Source organism: Salvelinus sp. IW2-2015, unplaced genomic scaffold, assembly GCF_002910315.2.
Source record: "Salvelinus sp. IW2-2015 unplaced genomic scaffold, ASM291031v2 Un_scaffold3649, whole genome shotgun sequence".
NCBI classification, from domain to species: domain Eukaryota; kingdom Metazoa; phylum Chordata; class Actinopteri; order Salmoniformes; family Salmonidae; genus Salvelinus; species Salvelinus sp. IW2-2015.
In genome coordinates, this window is record NW_019944926.1 from 8,508 (window position 1) to 28,051 (window position 19,544).

Here is a 19,544-nt window from a genome sequence, read left to right on the forward strand (position 1 = left end):
GTAATGGCATTTTGAAGCAAAATTTCACAAGTCGTCTAATATAAATAGTAAAATTATAATTCGTGTATTTTAAAGCTTATTTAAACCATGTGCGCTGCTGTTGAGGTTTGTTATTTCTAGTCATTTCAAATCTAGTTTATTTAACTTGCTTAAGCGGCATTATGTTTTACGACTCCAGTTCAGTGACTTCTGATTATCTTCTCGAATCAACGTATTGCATGGTGACAACTGTTTCACTAAAGACAGTAGGCAATGATGAAGAGATAAGATAAATCTTATAAGCATCTGGCATGATGGCACACGCATTTTGCAAAATACCTATCATTTCACTTGTATACAGAAAGAGTGACATTATGCAAACATAATGAACAGAAAGTCCAATGTTGAAGGCATATGCCGGGTTGTCACTTCACAAACAAGTTGGTTAGGTTTAAGATTTAAGCTAACTTCCTGATTTAAAGAAATGAAGCCACATTTCCAATCTACATTAGACTTTATGTTTTTCACATTTGACCTGACGCAGACGAACAACAATCAAACTGAATAATCAAACCATCATGTGACTTAAGCCTACTTACTGAAGTAACCCTATTAGTCCATTCATATATACTTGCAAGTGTGAATCCACTGTTAAAAAATAAATGCTAGGTTAACATGAAGTGTTTTGAAGACAGATCGATAATGCCCTCAGTGGGAGTCTTCAATAGCAAACAAGGCATTTTATTGAATGGAAAATATGAGCATGAATCCACTTTCCCTCACGTATAATTATGAGGAGTAAAGGCCACGAATTATACAGTGTAGTTTGACCTGTTCAGGGCAACAAAGTGGATAAACAGAGTATGGTGAAGTTGCCCTAGTCACTGGTCTTGGGTCAGTTTAGCATTTTCCCATTAAGATGTTAATGTTGGTTGGAGCGGATCCATAGATATGTACCTAAGCGAAACTTCCACCAGCCAGATAAACAGCTGGAGGCTTTCAACGTGAGTGGAGTTGCTTTTGAATTGAATGCCTGTTCCAAAGTATTACTGTGCAAAGTCGTTGTTGGCAATAGACCTACATGTACAGACCATCCGGTACAAACAATCCATGAAACAACTGGACTACTCTTACCTTTCAGAAACATACTTAATGCGTTACTTACATATTTAGTATCTAACAGTAATGAAAACATGGCTGAAATGAACAGTAACAAATATAGTGAAATCATACAATTGTAATTATAGAGAAATGTTTACCTTATTTTAGCAGGAATCTTTAGGTTGAACCGAAGAGTTCATGGACACCTACTTTACATCCAATCTGAAGAACAGCACTCCTACAACGGGAAACATTGTCCCCAATCACTGCTTGGGACCTTTTTTTTTACTAGAAGATGCCTCTATTCACCCTCCAACACCACTTCAGCAGCATTGGTCTCTCCATCCATGAACAAACTGCTTAGCTTCAGGGAACCAGCAGTGGGATTCAGGATGGTATGCTTCTGCAAATGCATAAAATGTTACTCAAATGTGTGTGAAATCTGGCAAATGTACAGTTGAAAACATGCATATCAGGCACTTTTGTGATTCACTGATGAGAATCGAGAGAGAAGCGAGAAGAGATGCATCCATTCGGTTGCTGTATGGTGGCTGGTGTGATTGCAAGTCATTCTCTGATATACAGGGGTGAAGAGGGGCTTTTCGGTGGTTCTCAGTTGTTTTTCGTAGCATTACTTGAGGATTGCGCTGTTGCCGTGAAAGAACCAAACAAGACACACAACTTTAATTATAAGTTAGCAGTAGTACTACCAACAAACAGTTAGGAAATTACATATTGCAATCTGTATAGTAAAACAAACTAATAGTTAGTTTGAGTGTTATGCGTCACGAGCATGGCATACTGGATTATGTTTAGAGTCAAATTGCAGTCACCATCTCACTGACTAAGCTGTCATTGAGGATGATAAAAAGACGAGGGTAAGCTAAGGAGCTTCACATTATGGCTGATTGGGTTTCAGAGCAGGTTGTCCTGAGGGAAATCCCCTTCAACACCATACGTGGGTCAAATGCATTTATTTTTATCACTTTTGGACTATTCCATTAATTCCATAAGCAGGATTCGTAGGTTCAGAGCTAGACGTCTGAAACATTATCCCTTTTAAACACCCGTTTGGGTATACAGACAGCAGCCTGACATGTTGAGGCATCAGACAGGTCATTTTATCACCCAATAACTATTATCAATATGGATGCAGGCCGACTCTGCAGTGAGTAACCAGTGAGAATAGTAATGAGAATACGCAGGGCAGTGAGTAACTCACTGAGAATGTGCTTACTGAGCGCCTGACCTGGTAGAAAGACCCTGAACAGCACCAGCTCTCCTACATACCCATATGGTTACACATGTTGTGTTGTACGTTGCCGTGTTGACTTGGTGAGGTTGATGAGTAGGGCAAAATATTCAGTAAGATGGAGAAAAAAAATAAAGTACTTAATTGCCTGAGGATAAATCATGTTTAATTATACTATTCTGCTTAATTCTATTCAAACCCCCCTGTAGAGATGAGCCAGGCACATTACAATGGCAAATATTACCTTCAGAGCCTTTATGGTGTGGGTCCAGTCCTCCTGGTTGCAGATCAGGGGGATAGCAGTGAGCAGGATACTGCTGGCCTTGTTGGCYTTCTCCTTCATAGTCTTCAGGACGTTGTCGACGCAGACCTGGGACAACCAGGAAATACATTTAATGAATACGTTTTTTTTGTGTGGGATTGAGGTGCTTATCTCGGTAAATTCTAGTCACATTCTGAATATGGAGAAAGATGGCGACTGACAGCCTTAAACACTTGCAATACCAAAGGAGGTGCCTCACTATGTGAGACGCAAACATTTACAAAATACCGTTGTCAAAACGTTAGGTTATTAATAAATGAGTACATTTCTTCTTGTCAATATCCGGACTGCGACACCATTTTTTTCTCTTTCATTTTAAGAAGAGTAATATTAGCTCCCGAGTGACGCAGTGGTCTGACACTGCAGTACCTGGTTCGAATCGAAGCTGCATTACATCCAGCCGTGATTGGGAGTCCCATACGGCAGCGCACAATTGGCCCAGCGTCATCCGAGTTTGGCCGTCATTGTAAATAATAATTTACTTGCCTAGTTAAAGGTTTTATTTTATATATATATTCAAAGTTAGTTTTTACAATATAACCAAGGCTGTTCGAAGCAGGCGGTTCATAAAAATAATTKTCTGTGGAAACTGACAACAAAAACGCCCTCCTGAACACACAAATACATTGCTTGTTGTGTAATTACATGCGTTTACTTAATCCATGATATTATCGCCCATTGCTATTGCTGATGAAAATTCACACCTCAGTAATCTGACAAGAGTCATCGTGACAGATCGTAGTGCCACGCCTGGACAGTCACACAGCCGGTTGGACTCGTTAAGACCTGGAGCTACTGTCAACATTACTTTCACTTTCCTTTCTTACCCGTCTCGTGATTGTCTCCAGGCAACCGCATTCGAACGTCAACTTCATTTTGAACTTGAGCGCAAAAAAATAAAAATCAACCCAAGCCTCAGTTGAAATATTGTGAGGTACAAAATAAACACATCTGTGAATTAAAGCTCCTCTCTTTTGCCCAGTTCACACAGACAGCCTACAGGTTCAGTTTGAGTGCGCATGGTTCAATAGCAGGCATTTATTTCATACTACGTTTCCCATGTGTTTTGCGCCTTCATGCGTTTTAGGATTTACACCTTGTAAAACGGGGTGCTCTGAAAGCTAGGCCCATCCTCTGTAAACATTGGCAGCTAGCCCGTGGAGTGATTTCTATAGGACTGTTTGCTTAGATAAGACTATAAAATAAGACTGTGCAAAACACACCTGTACTCCTTACAGCATGGTATAGCTAACAGCTCAAGTAAAAGGGAGTATGAAAATCACTAAAGATAATCTAATGGTCTGTTAAACCCTTGCTTGTTGTGTAATTACCTACCTGTGTCCTTCACTTCATTACCGCCTAGTCATCAGTGGTAATGACAACACATGACAATAACTGAAACACATTAGGGAGTGGTATCCATCTCTCTGTCAGACAGAGAGTGATGTGTCCATGGAGACTTTGGACACAGCAGCTCCAACAACATCAAGATTGTGTCCCAAATAGCACCTGGTCACCTATTTAGTGCACTACTTTTGACCAAGCAAGGGCTGCATCAAGATGTGATACATATGGCTACTTACAGTACAGTAAGTAATGATAGAAACCCATTATAATACATACGGCTATAAAGCCATGATAACCATGTTGATCTTATCCTATAGAGGCAATGCAGGTTAAGGCAATCCTTTTCACCATTAACAGCATTTAGATTGGAGCAAAACATGTAAAGAATTTGATCGAATCATACATGTACGTTAAAATAATTACTATGGTGAATTCAGATAAATTGTTCCTACACTCACTGTCAACTAGGCTAAATGCCATGCAGCTCCAGACAGCATGCCGTTTACAACAAGACGATACAGTTGGGGTGTGCCACCCAAGATTGTATGTTACCATGGTACTCCTCAAGGGACATTCACTTATACAACCTTTTAATTACATGTTGATGCACTAGACGTTACTTTGTGAAATGTAGCACAGTGGCCACATGTGACCAGCAAAAAAAAAACATTTTTTGTTGATGTGTGCCCTAATGAAAACACCCCTGAACTGAGGGTCTGTTTTGTTGAGATCTCTCAGGCCCTGTGGACAACTGTATACCGGTGACTCAACCTCAGCTGGCAGGACTCACACCGGAGGCTGGCAGGCTCACAGCGAGGGAGGGCGGGAGCCAGGGAGGGAAGGCGTAGATAGGGCGGAAGGATGTGGCGAGAGGGTGTGCAACAGGAGGGGGAAGGGTGGCCAGGAGGTCAGCTGCAGGAACTAGGAAGGGGAAGTCGGGTAAGGGCACGGAAGCCGAGCCTCCCCCAGACATAATTTATCAACTGGATAGTGGGTGAGTCACTCACTCGGAAGCTGTTGTGTGTGTGTGTGTGCATGAGGTACTTCAGAGTGATATAATAATCAGGCGGAAGAATTAGAAACGTAAACAGTTGTCTGTAAAACGCTGACGAGGAGGAAATTTATACCAGACAAAATGTCATTGTGTAATTTCAAATCCCCCAAAAATACTATTTGCATTTGTTTTGCTACAGCTTTGTGACAAAGGCATGTGACTATTTAGTTATTAACTTGATAGACACATTTTGAATTCCTGCTTTGCTTATGTACGAATATAAATGCATTTAAATCAGATTTAGTTGACTTCTAGGTCAGTGTGACAACTGGAGTACACGTTGGGAGCCGTTTTAGAAACGGAACGGTCACTTCAGCCCTCATGTCATGGACGTTTTAGACACACTACCAAACAATGGCTCTTACTGATGGGGAAGTGACTAACTACACACAGGATATTAAGAAAAAAAGGCTAGTTCTCAAAATTCAGAGAGAAATCAATCTACACTAAAAGTGTTCATGGAATTCACGGACGGTGACCTCTAACCTACATTTGATTTGACTCTTTCTAAATACCACGTGAGGCAAAATGTCATGTCACCTTGTCAAGAATGTGGTGGGAAAGACCGGAGCCCTGAGAAATTGAAACAAGGAAAGCAGTAAGTGTTTTACGATGGGAAAAATAAAAAGCTCTGACGCATTTCAGTTCTTAGCCACTCATTTTTTGCCTAATATTGCAGTTGGAAATGTCCAACTGCTGTGAAAGCGGATGTAAAACATATTACCAAGTAACAAGACAATTGACCACATGCAGTACATGAATGCGTCATCTTCGTGAAACGGGTGCATTTGCGTAACAGTTTTCCAGATAACCTGTGTTGTGGTGCAACTGAAAATTGAGGACATTCCAAAACATCTCTCCTCGAAACAGTTACAGAACCTCACACACACTTGTGTAAAAGCTTCTTCCCTGTGGCCTGGGTTGCTGCACACCACTGTTGCCGTTGGGCGTCGATGCGTATCCATCCCACTGCGTGTTTGACACTCTCCTCCTGTCCTCTCATACTAACTTTCCTATCAATAAAATATGTAATGGAATAAGGTCTCCACGCACTCAYGATCAATGCACACATTTCATTGAATAAGGCTAAGCTTTCGTTCGCAAGACCTTCATCAGAGCATACAATCAATTAAAAAAAATACAATGGGGAGAGAATTTCCACACACACACACACAAAAAAAAAAAAACTCACAGCCTCCTCATGCTCCTTCCAGCAGTCGTAGTCGGTGGCCATGGCGATGCTGGCGTAGCAAAGGCCCGCCTCCTTGGCGAGGACCACCTCGGGAACGCTGGTCATGTTAATAACATCGGCACCCCACTGGCGGAACATCAGGCTCTCAGCACGCGACGAGAAGCGAGGGCCCTCGATGGTGAGCACCGTACCCTGCGGGTGGCACTTCACCCCCAGGCCGCGCGCCACCTCCAGCAGCACCTGGGCATGGGGAGAGGTGTGACGTCATTTTCTAGGAGAGAGTGGTCAATGTTTTTGTCAACGCCTATGTTTTTGTGTTTTATGAACACTTAGAAAGGAAATAACTAACTATGCAAAGCCTCACTACACACCAAACACAGCAACAAAAAGTTTAAATGCACAGGCGACTGGTAGCACGTTAAATTGGAAAGGACAGGCTCATAGTAATGGCTGGAACAGTATCAAACATCAAACACAATTTCCAGGTATTTGATACCATTCCATCTACTCCGTTCCAGCCATTTATGAGCCGTCCTCCCCTCACGAGCATTCTGTGTTCCAATGACATAACATTCACTCACTCCCCAGCAGGCAACACCCGCCACTACAACATTTACATTGTAGTGGCAGGGGTTGATTTGGAACCAGGCCACAGACACCGGTCTAGGTGCTAGTGGTTGATTTGGAACGGGGCCGTGGACACTGACCTCTCTGGTCCGGGTGCAGAAGGGCTCAGCCATGGGGATGTGAGACACGCCTGGAGGACTGGTGGGCCGCCCGTCGTACAGCGTCTGGGCCCTCTTTGTCGTCCTGGGAGGGAGGGAGGACACACAGGAAATGACAGGTTAGTGACATGGGTTGGGTTCAACAACTCTGCTACCATGGCTCGTCTCACTCAGGGGCAAAACAAGAAGAACATGTACCTGCTGGCAGTTATTCTGGTGATAAAAATGAGAACTTGGAGAATTTCTCTTCCGTTTAACACTTTGTGTCTGACTTTTTAGTTTCCTCGCAGTGCACAAAATACTTTATCAAAAACATTCTAAGATACTATAAATAGACTACATTCTTACAGGGTGGGCCCAGAGTGACTAAATTCTACAGCAAATATTGGTATTCTTCTCTCTTTCAAGGTTTGAGTTGTGCAATGTGGCAAAAATGGTGTCTGAATGTGAAAGGCATTCATCCTGTCACTGTGGCGAAAACAAAGTGATTCTAATCCACAAGTATCATCACAATGACTAATACATGCTGAATGATCAGGGTCTTTTAATAACAAGCCGGTGCTTTGCAACAGCTGGCCCTCACAATACATAAGACAAACAGATCCCCATAGAKACTGAGAATAAAATATTTCATGGCTGGATACATTGAAACGAGCCAAACTGTTTAGCAATGTGGACTAAATCTGGAAATTACTGCTTGGAATCCCCCCAAAACCCTTAAGAGGAGGAGGAGGAGGCTAGTTATTTACCCTTTACACTCACACCCGTATACAGATTGAAAATTACCGATTTGGGCACTGATAAATGCCTAAATTAGATCAGAGTGGCTGTACAAGTAACATGCTATAAAATGACAGAGCTCAGCACTATGGGTTTGWCTGACACGCGACAATAAGTTGTCCCCATACCTCCTGCTAATTGGGAAACTTTTGCACATGTTTTGTTGTCTTGAGTGAGGGAAATGGTGTAGATAAGAGGACTCAATGTATTTTGAAAGATGAGACGTTGAGGATTATAATAAATACCGCTTTGATGCCATACAAGCAATCCAAACACCCATCCAAATGTGCACTTCACATTTCCATATCATAAAAATCAAGTCATATACAGTGTCAACGTTTATGACCACTGTTTGATGTACAGTTGTAAGATCCTATTTTATAACTTAGCTAGCCACGTTGGCAATAGAACAGCTTTTAAATGATGCCCACCTGTCCCAGATGCGATTTATAATGGGCCGTTTTTTGATTGCGTAAACAGTAATTGTGTGATGGCGGGGATGCAGGGCTGTGTTCAAAACAAGTGTGCTGCTCTAGTTCCTCAACAGCACAGCTAGAAGAGCTCAAAAGACTTGTCAGAAAGTGCATTGAAATTACATATGAACTGTGTACACTTTGGAAAGGTGTGTGGCCACTTGGAGAAACCAGTTAGTCCGCTCACTCAAACCCGTGTCATTTTTTTTGTCTTATGTTGCACCTACCCCACATTTTCCAGGAATGTTCTTATGTTACTGAATGTATCCAGAATATGATCAGATTTCGTTATCAACAAATGTGGCGAAAAGTACAGTAAATYTAAAATGCACATAACATCAACAGTGTAATGTTTGGATTCAGTCTCGTGTCAGGAGAACTGTTGTGTCCTCAACTTTGGTCTAATAATTTCCCCATATTCTTTCAACTGTTTCATTTCAATTGCTGCCATGGTTATGCATTTCATATTTCAAGGGGTGGTGAGGATGGGCTGAGCCAGCATTTAACATGTCGCCATGCCGACAGGCAGCTGCCCTCCAGATTCCAGAGCTGTAGCGCTGYGTCAGGGTTCCACCCAGGCCACATGCCAGTTCTACATYCCCCTCCCTCACACACACTCACTCTACCCAGTCTCTGCTCAAATGAGCAAGCCCAGAAACCYGCTGCTGCGAGGTYCTACCCCGGGTCCTGAAGCTACCTACCGCCTAAACGTTACACTGAGAAAACGCAAGCTTAGAAAGACAACTCCTTGTCCTCATGTTACTAGGAAATATGTAGACTGTAGGGACACTGACAGGAGGAACACATTTAGACTTTACTGACAAGAGGAACACAGATTTGGGCTATTTGGACACTGACAAGAGGAACATATTTAGACTTTACTGACACGAGGAACACAGAGGCTGTAGGGACGCCAACAGGAGGAACACATATTTAGACTGTACGGACAGTGACAGGAGCCAATGAGTCATTTGGTCACACCAGTAAATGGAGATGGCCTGGGACATTTCTTACTGAGGCTTGAAGTTACACAACACAGACAATGACCCATTTCTGCTTTGGGTGTCACAGTGAGAGCTCAGTGAAGCTCTGCTAACAGGTCTCTCCCGTGTCCACATCAGAGTAAATCAGCTGTTACAGAGAACATTGAGAGAAGAACCGGTACATCGTAGTCAGAGTGAGTACACATGAGCCGACTACTAAACGGTGAGGTTTGTTTACCATACAGAGGGACCTTACATTCCAGAAATGCTGAGGCAGCATGGCATTCCAGGACCATTCTATACAGGAAATGTGTAGTGACCCACCCCTCCCTCCCCACCCAACTAAAACGTGAACATTCCAGAACTGCCARGTTTGAGAAATGACCTTCTGTTGTCAATGTCAACAAGACTCCCGAGGAGGAACATTGGCTACTGTCAGTTAAAGCAGAGAGAGACTATAATTAGGCTATGTATTGTATCTCACTCATTGTAGTTTGGAAAATATACCTCATCTTAGCACTACACATCAGCTGTCCAGGACCACATACTGTAATGTGGTGCAATGCAAGAGGGAGAGAGAGAACTGGGGAGACCAGAGACTGTCTTTGAGGCATGGTGATCCGTTATTGCTCCCAGCAGACCGGCGGAGCAGAGAAACCCTAGCTAACCTAGACAGGCCAYCAGTGTTTGGAACAGGAGCAGGGGGCAAAACAAATAACTCACTGACTAAGATAATCATCAAGTAAACCCTTCAGAAATATGCTGATGGGTCACATGATTCGCAGCGGGACAAGACGGAACAAGTCCTAACATGTTAGTTCCCCATTCTGGCCAACAGAGACTGCCCATGCTTGTTGTAACAGTAGACTATTAATATACAACACATATGGGTGGACTGGAGGTGATGACGAATAGCTTCTCTGAGAGCGGCACAGAGGATGTGGAGTCAATGTCATGTCAGGCACAGAGGATGTGGAGTCAATGTCATGTCAGGCACAGAGGATGTGGAGTCAATGTCATGTCAGGCACAGAGGATGTGGAGTCAATGTCAGGTGGCAATCCGAGGGAGGGGTGCAGAAATGATCAGTTACTTCTCATTCAAGGCACTACGTTTTGACTTAATGGACAACGGACAGAGCTTGGAGACAAAGCTGTTTGTGTGCACTGCACTCTCAATCAACAAGACTGCCTCATGAACACATTCTCAATCAACAAGACTGCCTCATGAACACATTCTCAATTTACGGTCCACTGCATGAATTCTACTGACAATTCAATGAAGCAACGCACCCTCAGGACAATGAGAGGAGTTATGTTCCACTCTGATAGAATAATGGGTAGAGTTGTGTGTGGTAACTTGGAATCTAGAGATAGGGGGGGGGGGGGGGGGGGGGGGGGGGGGGGGGGGGGGGGGGGGGGGGGGGGGGGGGGGGGGGGGGGGGGGGGGGGTGGGGGGGGGGGGGGGAAATAGCAAAGAAATCATGCATAGCTCACTCTAAGGCAAACACATTGGATAATCGTCCTAAAAATACCATCCAATCAAAACAATGAATGCTTGTGCACTTTAGAATGAATAGTCTATTACTAGTAGAGAAAATTGGGCACCAAACAACTTGAAATTCAGCACGTTTTATCAGTGCTACAACTGATGGCCATCACATGTGTTTAGGGCAGCAACATTTCCAGATAGAGTTCTGAAATCCTGGTTGGAGCGTCCCTTGAACCAGGAGGGAACAAGCACGGAGGTAACAAGCAGAGGGAATTCTTCAACTGGGAATCATCCCACAGAGATTTCTGACAAACTTACTGAGAACTTGCTGCGTCTAATTTCTGTTTCATTATTAATGAAAGTGAGAACGGCCAGAGAGGATACACTTGTGAATGGTGTGTTGATTCCTAGGTGTGGTGCAGGCCTACGTACGTACAGTAACAAGATGCTAATCAGCTTTGCTGACTGTTGGGACTCTGCTGTTGCCTGTCCGGGCCTAGAGCTGAAATGATATCATATCTGGCCACAGTTTACTAAACAATGCTGCTCAACTGAAGGCCGTCCAGAGGTCTATCCTAACCGTGGGAAACATGACTCACGCTGAAGTATTAAAACGACCTGTTACTGAAATGTATTCCCATAGACTGACACAAAGGTGATAACTTTCAAAACTGAACAGTCATGATGGTTTTACTCCCCGTGATCGCCTCACTGCATCCTTATTCAAATGAGATCAATTTGTGATGCAAATACCTTCCACCTAGGCCTATTTCTCTTGAGTTCATCGCTTTCACTCAAACACAATCGAACCTTATACACAGCTTAGACATGGAGGATAGACCCATTGAACCTTCGGTATGTCACAATTCACGCCCTAAGCACATTCCACAACGCTTCAGGTAATACAAGCACTTCCTACCAAAAGGTATCAAAGAGCCAGTCAACAGAACAACCTAATCAGATCCTAGGTCTCAGTTCATTCAAAACCTCTCACTGTCCTCCTCATTCACAAGAAACTACAAAACCACATATATTTAAAAATAAAAAACGGAAACCCCCGTTTCAAACCAGCAGCCCTTAAAACCCTACGAGTCCTGTCGGTTCTTAAAAATTAAAAAGTGTTGGTTTCCTCTCAGGACGCAGCTCTAGCCACAACGTGACACGTGGCAGCTGTACTCCGCCACACAGACAAGGCCCTCAGTGCAGAGTCCGTTTCAAAGTGTCGCCTATCCACCAATCATGAGACACAATCTCTTTCCTTCTCTTATTGGTTCTTTTAGGGAATGAGGAAATGAGACAGATGAACAGTGGGTGGCCGTGGGATGATAGTTGAGTCGTGGACTATCAGAAATACCAGTCAGAGAATATGGTCTTCAGAGATGAGTAATGTGAGCCTGGATGCCACCATCTGTTTCTGTTTGACACCCTCGCCTTTGTTGTTGCCTTGCCCCAGGCTGGAATACTGTACACACACTCTGCATCAGTCACTGTTTGGAAGGGAAAATAATGGACAACTTGCAAATTCTTTTGAATGTTATCAGTTGAGATAGATGTCGCACTGTCTGAACTTAAACAGGAGAAAGATGGTTGAGAGATGAAGAAATCCTTGTCTGAGCCAGAACAGCCCATTTCAGAGAGTGACTTGGGAATAATTCTTCAAATAACTGAGATTCTCTCTTGACGACTTCTCATTCCTACTGTAATTCCATGGCTTTACAAACATTCTGTTTGGCCATGACACATGTACCGTTCTATTTATACTCCATCAGGTATGTAGTAGGTAGAAACCTAAACAATATCTAGACTTATCAATTGATAGCATTTACAGATAGACTATGTTTGACTTTTACTCAATATCTATACTGAACAAAAATATAAACGCAACATGCAACAATTTCAAAGATTTTTCTGAGTTACAGTTCATATAAAGAAATCAGTCAATTGAAATAAATAAATTAGGCCCTAATCTATGGATTTCACATGACTGGGCAGGGGTGCAACCATGAGTGGGCCTTGGAGGGAATAGGCCCACCCACTTGGCAGCCAGGCCCAGCGTGGTTACATGTGGTCTGCGTTTGTGAGGCCGGTTGGACGTACTGCCAAATTCTCTAAAACAAAGTTGGAAGCAGTTTATGGTAGAGAAATTACCATTCGATTCTCTGGCAACAGCTCTGGTGGATATTCCTGCAGATTATCTTGGCTAAGGAGAACAGGGATGTAGCCAAATTTGTGCACAAAATTTGAGAGGAATAAGCTTTTTGTTGCGTAGAGACAATTTCAGAGATTTTTTATTTCAGCTCATGAAACATGGGACCAACACTTTATATGTTGTTTTTGTATTTTTGTTCAGTGTACATAACAGTACATATACCAGGGAAGCATTGGATTTGGACTCACTCAATAGACAACAACTGAACTAACCACTGGCAACCACCATGTCCAACAGACTGCTTTCATTCTCATTTCAATCATGGATTCAACCTTCGGTGAGTCCTGGATTCCAGGCCWAGGAAACTCTYGCACTCACCTGTCTATGAACTGGTCGATGATGACGATGTCTCCCGGTTGYATCTCTTCCCGGAGGGAACCACAGGCCGTGGTGACCAGGAGATGTGTGCAGCCCTCCTCTCGCAACGCCCAGATGTTAGCCTGGTAGTTGACGTCGGTTGGCATGATGGTGTGCTGTCTCCCATGCCTAGGGACCAGTATAATGGGGAGTGTGAATAGTTTTCAGTGTTAACCGAAGGACAGTGAAAAGCCTGAAAATGAAATCGCTAAATCGACTCCTATAGCACCTAATCCCCTAGAAACTTCTGTATCTCTGAAAGGATTTGTATGTGTAGGCTAAGCAATACGTTTACAAACTCCACTTATAAAAAGGGCAAGCTGTTTTTTTTTTTTTGTTTAATCATTCTAACTATACCTATCTGATTATTAGACATCTACATAGAGGGCTAGTGGTGGATTTGGTATTGGGGGAATGTTTAGCCTATAGGGTGTTGGAGAAGAGATCAGGTCAAATATGTTTTAAATTGCAATGCACAGCCACTAGATGGAGCAAATTCATAAGAAACAGAGGAGGAGTTCATCTGGTTCAGTACACCTAGGATCTCTCCACAGGTGAATCTCAATTGCATACTCCTCGCGTCCTCTCTCCTCGCCTCATCCACCTCCAATGGGTTTTGAGAAGGAGGCGAGAGGATGCAAAGAGAATGCAATTGAGATTCTCCAATTCATTCCACTGCTTACCTTGCAAGGAGCACACATTCAACATTTTTGATCTTCCCCATTATAAGGGCATCTGAAGGCTGGTTGGGTTGTCAGGGGAAAAATAGAAAAGATGGCATTAGGTAGAATCTWAAGCACAATTTTCAGCTGGTAAAAAAGATTGGRATTACACTGGAACGCAGAGATTGGTGTTGTCTAATAAACCAGACTGTTATACCAATCATTGGTATCCACCTCATTTTCTAAATGTTGCTATGGGCACAGCCAAACAACGGAAGTGATGGATTCGACTTCCGCTTTACTTCCCACAGCAGCACGCCGGTGGCAAACTTGACATACTAGGAGTTAAGTTAATTTCTAGGAGTATAAAGTTAATTTCTAGGAGTATAAAAGTCAAGTAAACGATTCTACGTTTAAAGATGCACTATGCGGAAATCACACCACCATTTCCTGGTTGCTAAAATTCTAATAATTTGCCTAATTTTAGTTTGAGGCAAAACAAGCAATGTATAGTGTAGAGAATCATTGTAGCATCTAAACCCCTGTGAAATATATTTTCCATAATCCTACAGGTTATCTGTGCGGTTGGTCCMTCAGCTGGTCAAAATGTTATWCRCGGCTACTGCCGTTGAKATTTCGATCCCCTGGCACAMGCGCAAAACCACGTAAACACCTGCAAGACTTTGGTTAACATACATGCATCACATGCATGAGCAAACATCTTGATTGCCYCACACATTCTCTGAGACCCCCGTTTTGAAGTCTGTTTAAGAATACTTTCCTGTRGATATTTTGTCAAAAAGTTTGACCAGCTGAAGGACCAACCCCATGGACAATCGGCAGAGTAAATTCAAATATAATTTTATTCAACAATCGTGAGACAAGGGCCATTTTGTTTTATGTAAATGTGCGTGGCTATGTAGCTCTGGAAAACCCTTCTCGGTTACATTTGTCCACATTTGGCTCCATGTGAACTACAGACGCTGTGTTTTAACATTTAGAAATGTCAATAAACATCACTTTCAAACTGGTTTTGGAAACCTATGCCGATAGTCCCCTTATCTTTCATAACAGCAAGAAAAATCTTTCAAATAAAAAAGCTACACATTTCGTATAAGTTTTGCACAGTATCAACACTCTGTGTGTGCCTCCAGTTGACAAACTACACTTAACAGTTACGCTTACACACACTAGATAGCCAATGACTTGTGTAATGGAGCTGAAAGTCATTACACATAGGAATCATTGGACGAAGGCGTCTTCTGTAGAGGGGAGTTTGTTAAGAGCCACACCGCTCGGTCTGAATATTAACACGCATCGCTTGCGATACAGTTTTGGAAGCATAAAACAAAAAGGTTAAATTAATACACAACTTTATAGGGTTCCCACACGGCCATATTTCCATGTTTACTGAAAACAGACAGAAGACAGAGTGGACTACCTGTGCTAATTAACTATCGGTGTCTCCGAACACCTGTGTGTAAACGTTAGACAGACACCACAAATGTGTTGTCACTGAAAAATACTGTCTGCTGCAACTGTGTTAAAATAGTAAGTGTATATTTTCATGTGACATGCAAGCAGAGGGATTTATGTTTCTAGAACCATACCACAATCGAGCCTCCCGAGTGGCGCAGCAATCTAAGACTCGGGAGACTCAGGAACATAAATCCCTCTGCTTTCATATCACTTCAAATTATTTCACAAATGGAAAATATACACTTACTGTAGACTGTTTTAACCGCCACTACAGCCTGGGGTTCAATCCCACATCCAGCTGTGACCGGGAGCCCCATAGGGCGGCACACAGTTGGTCCAGCGCCATCCGGGTTAGGGAAGGGTTTGGCCAGGGGGCTTTCCTTGGCTCACATTTAGATGGCGTATTTAGTTGTTTTTGCTTCCAGGGCTAATTCGCCCTTTAAAACGGAACATCCATGTCAGGGACCATCAACTAGATCATGCCGCGGGCCAATTTCTTTCTTTAGCGGATGGCCAGGGGGCCGGAACATAACCGCGGCAGGTAGCCTAGCYGTTAAGAGCYTTGGACCAGTAACCGAAAGGTTGTTGTTTGAAATCRCAAYCCAGCAAGGTTGAAAAATCTGCCGTTCTGCCCTTGAGCAAGGCAGTTAACCCCAAACAACAACAAATTCCCTGGGCACCAATGAAGTGGACATCTGATTCAGAGGGGTGGGTTAAATGAGGAAGACATTACAGTTGAATGCATTTAGTTGTGCAACTGACTAGGCATCTCCTTTCCCCTGAAGTACAAATCATTTGTAGACTGCAAATTGACTGCAAGAAGCCCAAACATATAATATTTGATTACAACATAATTTCAAAACTTTGTTGTTGCTCAGAGCCTAACATTACACCCAAGGGCTAAATTCAGCCTGCCAGTTGGGGAACCCTGACACAAGGTCCTTGGCCTATGGAGTAATGTTAAGCTCCTTTCGTCCAATATTAGGTTAGTAATGGCTATGCTGTACACAATGGAAAGCATTTCCACATTCAGGACTAAGATTGGTGGTACTTGTAATTTTAAAGCTGCAATATGTAATTGTTGTGCTACCCAACCAAATTCACATATAAATGGATCCGTCATTCTCATTGAAAGCAAGTCTAAGAAGCGGTACATCTGTTATATGTGTGCTATTTCTATGCTTCGAGTTTAAATTTCGTTTGAGTCTTTTACTTCGGTGTTGTACACCAGTTTCAAAACAGCTGAAAATTAAATATTTTTGGTTATGGAAAATATATTTCACAGCGGTTTGGATGGTACAATGATTCTCAACACTATACATGCTAGTTGTCACACTGAAATTAGGAGAACTATTTGAATTTTAGCAACCAGAAAATGGCGGAGATTTCGGTATCGTGCATCATTCAAAGGTGCACATGATTGTTTGTTCATAGCAGAGACAGCCTGTCTACCACATAGGATATTTAGAATTTGAACTTACCTTTCCATAAGGTGTGTCTACATATTTCTCGGTCCTTCCCTCTAATATGTCTGGGTCATCAAGGCCAGAGCCTCCAATGATTCCAATCTAGCAAGAATATACATGTCATTAATCACACTCTTGACTATGACCCGTCACATAAATGTATAGCTAGGTAGGTGCATTGGAGTGGAGTAATGTCAATGACCATTCTACAGTAGCTATCTATGGTGAAATACGTGATACAGTTTGACTGCTAGCGGATGCCTACTAGCAGGATGTTAGCTAGCTGCTAGTGCACTAACTAGTTCTGCAAGCTGTAAAGTGTATACTTGAGACGTTTGAGTTTAACGTTGTCCATGTAGATATAGCTAGCTAGCGACCTAGCTATATCCTGGGTAGCTAATAGCTAGCATAATGTGACACGTGTATCGCTGTAGAATTGTAACATTCTAGCTAGTGCATAATGCATTGGTCAGTTTGTCACGAGAAGTCAAACATTTCAACAGGAGAACGTTATTACCTTAATTTGCATGCTTGCTGACATATCTTCTCGGATAAAAAAATGTATCTGAGATTAGCTGGCAAAATTACTATATCTTGCAACTACTGCCTTCACTTCCTCCTATGTCATACGATGACTTGTACAGTAACGTTACGTGTACTTAAGCGTACCGTTAGTCTCTCGTATCAGAACAATACTCTCACTCAAACAATGTCGGGAAACTTTTAGAGGCTAATTTGTTATGGATTGTAGACTTTGTTTTATGGATTAATTATAATGAATCTCAAACTTTATTTGTACCATTGGCAGTTATTAAGTTAACGCCAAGTATTTATATAAACACTAGATGACTGTTAGGGGGCGCTGTTTTGAAACCATCCGCACTCCCCCACGGTTGTAAAAAATATTTTGGAAGCACAGAAATGGATGCATTATGTGCCAGGGAAAGCGGGATACCTAGTCAGTTGTACAAATGAACGCATTACTGAAATGAGTCTTCCGAATTTAACCCAACCTCTCTAAAATCAGAGAGGTGCGGGGTGCATTAATCAACATCCACGTCATCCGCGCCCGGGGAACAGTGGTTTAACTAATAATGCCTACATTGTTTTTTTTATATTACAGACACCTTATATTATGTGAGTTAAACATAAAAATAAAACATGACAAAATATATAAAAACATTTTCCTTAAAGTATATTTTTTTGAGATTGCTAATGTTACTGCCCCCACTACAACAACAAACGTATTAAATACGTGTAATTTTGTCCATGAAACATTTCATTGAAATACTGTAGAATTCCATTCATTCCTATGGAGGACTGCTCCTACTGGTGAGAGCCAATATGGCCAACCGGTGGCGTCAAAGCCTCTCAATGGCCAATACAAAGCTTTAGCAATCCAGAGTTTATACACATAATTGGTTACCACTCACATGGCAGCTAGGACAAATGGAATACCAGAGCGCATTTTCAGAGCATGCTCAGACCAGCTGGCATGTTTCAAGCGGACCACCATTGTCCCTGCTCCTGAGAGCTCAAAGGCAGCCTTCCTAAACAACTATCGTCCCGTAGCACTCAAATCTGTAAACATTAAATGCTTTGAAAGGCTAGTAATGGTGAATATCAACACCATCATCCCAGACACTCTGGACCCACTCCAATTCGCATACCGCCCCAACAGATCCACAGATGATGCAATCTCTATTGCACTCTACACTGCTCTCTCCTGGACAAGAGGATTACCCATGTGAGTACTGTTCATTGACTACAGCTCAGCATTCATAGTCCACTCAAGCTCGGGACCCTGGGACTGAATACCTCCCTATACAACTGGATCCTGAACTTTCTGACGGGCCACCCCCAGGTGGTGAGGGTAGGTAACAACCCATCTGCACATGCATACACACACACACTCACATTCAAATACACATACACACGGACCCACACATACACACAAGTAAATAGTGCCACACATGCACTCAAACGTATACAGCTGGCCTTGCTGTTTAGATGTTTGTTGTCCTCGGTGTCTTTTGTTTTAGCATTGTTGTTTTCTGTTGTTTTTCTTAGTTTTCTCTTTAGTTATTTTTGTTGGTGTGCTAACGCTCACTTCCTTCATGATAAACGCGAATACCGGACCCATCAGTGTGCGTGCCACACAGTCATGGTGTGAACAGGGATACAGGAGGGGACTAAGACACAACCCTAGGGGCCCGTGTTGAGGGTCAACGTGGCAGTCAGGTAGTAATTTAACTTTTTAAATCTAATTTAAAACATACCAATCTATCGCTGCTAGCTGTGAGCTTGCGCTTCAACATCGTTACATGGCATTCAGTCGCCTCTAGCAGATCCACGTCCCAGTCCAGAGCGACCCCACTGAGTGAGCATGACCAGGCGTCGTTAAGGCGCCGCCCCCCAAGGCCACAAGGACCGAATCTCCAGGCGCAACGGTTCGCGCAACGTGGTGACCCGTACAATGTGGTGCAGCCGACTCTTGCCCTGGCCTAGCTCCTAATCATCAGCCACTCATGACCGAGTCAAGATGCCCCCCACACCCCCCCCCCCCGAAGAAAAAACCTTCCCCTCCCCGCACTCCAACCCCAAACCCCTTCCCATCCCCCCAAGGACACCGGTCTCCCCTCCAACCCAACCAAAACCACAACCAACCCAATTG

The 19,544-nt window shown here is 43.0% G+C and overlaps 1 protein-coding gene across 2 annotated transcripts in view; it reads right to left on the minus strand.

The window, feature by feature from the left end:
- Positions 1–2,458: 2,458 nt before the first annotated feature.
- Positions 2,459–19,544, minus strand: part of LOC112076257 (S-methyl-5'-thioadenosine phosphorylase-like) — a 30,832-nt gene continuing 13,746 nt past the window's right edge. Inside the window, exons 1-7 of one of the 2 annotated variants that reach the window (XM_024143098.2) lie at positions 17,388–17,535; positions 16,886–16,972; positions 13,947–14,005; positions 13,225–13,392; positions 6,955–7,057; positions 6,248–6,487; positions 2,465–2,702 (exon numbers count right to left, since the gene is read on the minus strand). In XM_024143098.2, the coding sequence (XP_023998866.2) occupies positions 2,526–2,702; positions 6,248–6,487; positions 6,955–7,057; positions 13,225–13,392; positions 13,947–14,005; positions 16,886–16,972; positions 17,388–17,411 (858 nt within the window). In that variant the 5' untranslated portion in view covers positions 17,412–17,535 and the 3' untranslated portion in view covers positions 2,465–2,525. Of the gene's footprint in view, positions 2,703–6,247; positions 6,488–6,954; positions 7,058–13,224; positions 13,393–13,946; positions 14,006–16,885; positions 16,973–17,387; positions 17,536–19,544 lie in introns of those variants that run through there. The other variant, XM_070441236.1, reaches the window with a different exon arrangement.